The sequence below is a fragment of the Limulus polyphemus genome, unplaced genomic scaffold (assembly GCF_000517525.1).
Source record: "Limulus polyphemus unplaced genomic scaffold, Limulus_polyphemus-2.1.2 Scaffold669, whole genome shotgun sequence".
Classification (NCBI taxonomy): Eukaryota; Metazoa; Arthropoda; class Merostomata; order Xiphosura; family Limulidae; genus Limulus; species Limulus polyphemus.
The window spans coordinates 281,001-286,164 of record NW_013666279.1 but is presented as its reverse complement, the minus strand read 5'-3'; the positions used below and the strand labels follow the sequence as shown (position 1 = coordinate 286,164).

Genomic DNA, 5,164 nt, shown 5'->3' with positions numbered 1-5,164 from the left:
ACTGGGGCCACGATTATACACAATGTTTCGCTTTCTCCAGACCATCACTGATAATCGAGGCACCAGTTTATATTTATTTACTTTCACAGCAACGAGTGCGTGTTAACGATGACATTATATCAACAACCACTTGATAGTATTGCATAAACTAACTGCCTTTGGTCCCGTATGAGTCTAAACACGCGCACTGATTGGTTGAATTGAGAGAAAGAAGAAAAACAAAATGACGCGAAATTAGTAACGTGTTGGCCAACCGCAGCGCATCATTCCTAAAAAAGAAAACCAAACCCAATATAGAGAGATCGTTGTAGACTCTGAAACAACAAATGTAGTTTACGTAACATAGAACTTTATCACTGATTCTACATCTTCTGGTTTTAGTTTGTTTAAAAATCTAGCTTGACAAAATTTATTGTGATCATCTCTTGAAAGTAATTAGAAATGATAACGAAATATTTATTCCTGTAATATAATACAGTTTTAATATTTATGTTTCCTTCATTAGGCAACAGAGGGCAGTAGTATAGTGTGTTGAATCAAAGAGTCAGGAGTTCGGGATGTAACGCTAACACTTTCAGCTGTGGACGCTTCATAAAAGTGATATTAAATTTCGTTATTAGATGTTGAGTCAGATGTCGCCCTTATGGTAACAGGTACTGTTGACTGGCTGCCTTTCCTTTGGTTATTACTTCAAAATTAGGGACGTTTATACCTGGCCTGTCACGTTTAGTCGACACGTGCATAAGGTGCCGCTCTGGTTAAAATTTCTAATTTACCCATTTCAAACCACACGTAGTAGAACATTTATGCATAGTTACAGCATCCAACTGCCATAACCTCAGTCGAACGAACGCCATGTTCAACAACACTTGCAGTGTTTTCGTATTCCGTTTCTTCATTTTAATGGAGGGAAATAGTAAAAAGGTGTCTCTTGGACACCTGCAAAAATGACACAAAGTACCGAAAACAGTATCTTTTATCCGTTCCCAAAGCCGAAGACAAACATCAAAAAGTATCTGTTACGGATGAAGCTTCGCAGAAGATGACCACACCACTAGCAGAATCCAAAAAACTCAGTAAAGATGTATTACCTGCTCCAAAGTAGGCCAACTTCAAACAAAACGGGTATATGTGCTGAGACTTTAAAGCTCTTCAAATTACTTAAGAGTTTAGTTTACTTATATCATAAACTGTTGTTGGAATGTTATACACCTGAAAATCGCTGTTCTTCAATTCAAAGCAGGCCTCGACAAATCCCGGCCGCATGGTCGCCATGACGACTAAAAATTTCATCATGGCGCCTAGTATTTTCTCCCATTTTACTCGCGCGTAGGATTGTGCTAAATAGAACTCTAATCTAGAATAATTCTGGACTCTTGGAAGTCCGGAAGTATTCTGAGTTCTTAATCAAACTTTGTTTCCAGGATTTTAATGGCGAATTCAACACGTTTTGTTCTTTAGCTCACAACCGAAAATGTTTGGAGGTAGTTAACAATCGGCTAGCTTCAGAACAGAATTTGCAGGTCTTCAGAAAAACAAACTAATCGCTCATTGGTCAATAACTTGCACGATTGGGGATAGTTAACAACAGGCCAGCTTCATATCAGAAAAAAAAAATCCTCAGCAAATAAATGCTCGTTTGACATTAATCTGTACTGGAGGTAGTTAATAATAGTTAAGAACCAGCTAGCCTCATTGGTCAATAAGCTACAGCAACTAAACCAAGTGCACGGGACTACAAACTTATATAAACAAGGAACAACTAAAGAAGGACAATTAATAATAACGCGGGGAAGCACACTTCTTTCATTAATATAAAATAATTTTTTTTATTATAAAATTTCTGGTGTAGATTTTTTCCTGAAAATATATTGATAACTTGAGGCCGAAATTTGTTTAAGGTGTTACAAGTTTTGTATGCTGGTTGCAGCATTGTGATGTATTAAGTGGAACATATATAATAAATCTTATATAAATACTACTAATAGAAAATAAATTACATTCTTAATTTCAATCAGTTACAGATTTATGGTAGTGTTGTACAGCATCAAGGAATTTCTTACTTGCTTTAAGAGGCTAGTTTTTAAAAGATAATATAATAATGTTGTTATTATTATTGCAAACCCACAGTGGGTTGGTTAAGAAAGTGGTTTTTGTTGTTGTTTTTTTCATTATTATTGTCAGTTTTTTTATTATTATTTCATTAATTTGTAACATTCAAAAAACTTATTCTTCGCCAGCTCTGATGTTTATATATAAAAAGCTCTATTTAGTATGTTATCATGGTGTACACATTCATATCCATCACACAGCATCATCTTAAGTTTGATTTATTCAGTTCTGATGTAACTCTTCTTTTGCTGTGCTGGTCATTTGTTAAATATCGTGTCAACAGTTCTTTGGTTGGTCAAGATATAACCTTACTCTGAAGTTCATAGATTAACAGAAATAAAACCTCAGACGATGACATTAGGGCACTCAATGGCAAACAAACAAACAAATCATGGTCCCGCATGTATTAGTAGCAAATCATTTTATACACTAACAATAAATTACATGGTAGAGGTATAATAAATTCACGCTAATGGTTACGCGCGTTTAACGTTTGTAGTGTAAACTGGAGAGTTCAGTTTATTGTTAAAAGGATAAATAAAACACGACCTATTTAACATAATTATATTTTCTGGTGTAACATGTCGTGTTTTATTTCTCCAATTAACGTTAATTATTTTTAATGGTTCTTAACTTATTCTAATTAAGTAGCGTTACAACGTAGCGCATATAGTTAAAAGTAAATTCGAAAGAGGTCGTTTCCGCTTCCTTCACACCTGTCTGCTGTAGAGGTTATTGGAACGCCTGTCTCTTCCCCTTCTTGTGAGAGTGCGTATTCCAGAAGTTCCTGGTTGATGTTGGTTGTCACTAGAGGGCGGCACTGGTAGAGTATCGTATGGGGTGGCGTATGGGTGTAGTTCCTCCTCTATATAAAAAAAATTAACAATTGCATTCTTATTGTAAATTTGTGGCATATTTAGAGAACAATAATGAGTTGTTGCAATATTAAAATACATCTGCGAAGAAAATATCGACGTTTATATTCTATTTTTCACGATAAAAGTAAAAAATAATACTATAAGTTTTGAGTAAAAACCCATTCCTTATGGGTTGGTACAACGTAAAACATTAATGAACACAAACTGTTTGTTGAAGTTCAATAGCTGAAATTAATTTGTATTTTGAAAACGGAATGCTTAGTCTGTTCTTTCCTGAAAACGAACTAAATTTATGTATAATATAAAATGAGACTTTGGAAAACGCGGAAGTGAGCTCACATCTCTACCTGGCCGAGGACTGAACATTGACTGATTTGGAGGGCACTGACTAGTTGTTTGGTAATAGGCTGAAGAACGCTGGGTTCCCTCTTCACTTGATACGTAGTCTAAAGCTGGCGAGCTGCCAATTTCTTTCATTTGCACTGTATCTTGAGTGGACTTTCCATAAACTTGATTTTCTGATAAATCAAATACAATGTCAAATGATCATCTCTAGAATATTACTATTTGTAAACAATTGTATAATGTTACAGCCAAGAAAAATATAGAATTTATTTAGTTTAAAATATTAAGTTAAAAGAGTCTCGTATACGAATTTTTGTTTAAAAAAAATCGAAAACAGAAATAAGGTAGATAAAATTACTTCTGAAAAAAAAATTACATCTGAAATACGATAATTAGACCTGATGAACACAAAACATCAAGTTCATTGACAAATCAATTATTCAAACATTTGAAAACAAGGCAAAGTAAATAAAGAAATTTTCACTTTTTGAAAATGTAACAAAATATTTAAATATTCGTGACCGATTTTCAAAACGTAAGTAGTTTTAAATGTGTCTTGGAAAGGAATATTTCTTTCTCTTCTACACTTTCGTTTTAAAGGGATGTCGGCCTAATAAACGCAGACAATTACATTTATGTGCAGCTAAAATTAAATCTCTAGCTTTTTGGTTAGTATAACGACAGAAAAATCGCTTTAACACATTTATATTTCCATGTATTTTAGAACATTGTAAGATCATTATTTAAAACTGCTTTCATATATTTTGTTCTTTGTCATGTTCGTCTCATAACTGAGCAGGATGACAGACATTTTTTTATACAACGTTTAGCCTCTTCCCCAATTCAGTGGCAAGCTTGAGAACTAATAACGCCAAAGTTCAAGGTTTGATCCCTGTCGTGGAACGGTTCAGTTAGCCCATTGTGAAGCTTTACTCTTAAACTAAACAAATACAACGACTATTGTATCTTTTAAGATCTTGCAACATCTTACCATTTCTCCACCGTCGAGCTCGTGCTTCTCGTATACAAAGCACACAACCCACGACAATGACCACCACAACAACGAAACTAGAAACAGCAATAGGTATAAGTATTTCTAAGTCGACGATGAAAAAACTCGCCCGAGATTTTGGTACCTCGGCAGTTCCGTGAAATACTGTTTCTGAAACAAAATAAATAGAAATAAAGACAAGACATTAAGATGAGAGTAACAAACAAAATACTCTACTGGAGACACAGTTCGTCTGACGTTGACCTAATCTCTATGTTTGTATTGGTCAGAAGTTTTCATGAACTTACTTTTTTTTTAAATTTAAAGTCACACCAAACATGCTCGCCCTTTCAGCCGTGGGGGCGTTATAATGTGACGGTCAATCCCACTATTCGTTGGTAAAAGAGTAGCCCAAAAGTTGGCGGTGGGTGGTGATGACTAGCTGCCTTCCCTCTAGTCTTACACTGCTAAATTAGGGACGGCTAGCGCAGATAGCCCTCGTGTAGCTTTGCGCGAAATTCAAAAAGAGGGATTCGAACCCGCGACCCTCAGATTGCGAGTCGAGCGCCTTATTCACCTGGCCATGCCGGGCCGCGGGACCATGATGGGGGACGGAAATGGATTTCACAAAGTTATTATTTTGTGTACACCAAGTATAAATTTTAATGTCACGGAAGAGATATATTAAAAAAGCAACAAAAGTGTAAAACATTTATGCTGTCTTCCAGCATCGATTATTTCCTCAACTTATAGTGTAAAACATTTATGCTGTCTTCCAGCATCGATTGTTTCCTCAACTTATAGTGTAAAACATTTATGCTGTCTTCCAGCATCGATT

At 35.3% G+C, this 5,164-nt stretch overlaps 1 protein-coding gene across 1 annotated transcript in view; it reads right to left on the bottom strand.

The window, feature by feature from the left end:
- LOC111085863 (Down syndrome cell adhesion molecule homolog) overlaps positions 1-5,164 on the bottom strand; it is a 113,827-nt gene that overhangs the window by 2,842 nt on the left and 105,821 nt on the right. Inside the window, exons 16-18 of the mRNA XM_022386408.1 lie at positions 4,327-4,497; positions 3,330-3,508; positions 2,829-2,977 (exon numbers count right to left, since the gene is read on the bottom strand). Coding sequence (XP_022242116.1) covers positions 2,829-2,977; positions 3,330-3,508; positions 4,327-4,497 — 499 coding nt within the window. The remainder of the gene's footprint in view (positions 1-2,828; positions 2,978-3,329; positions 3,509-4,326; positions 4,498-5,164) is intronic.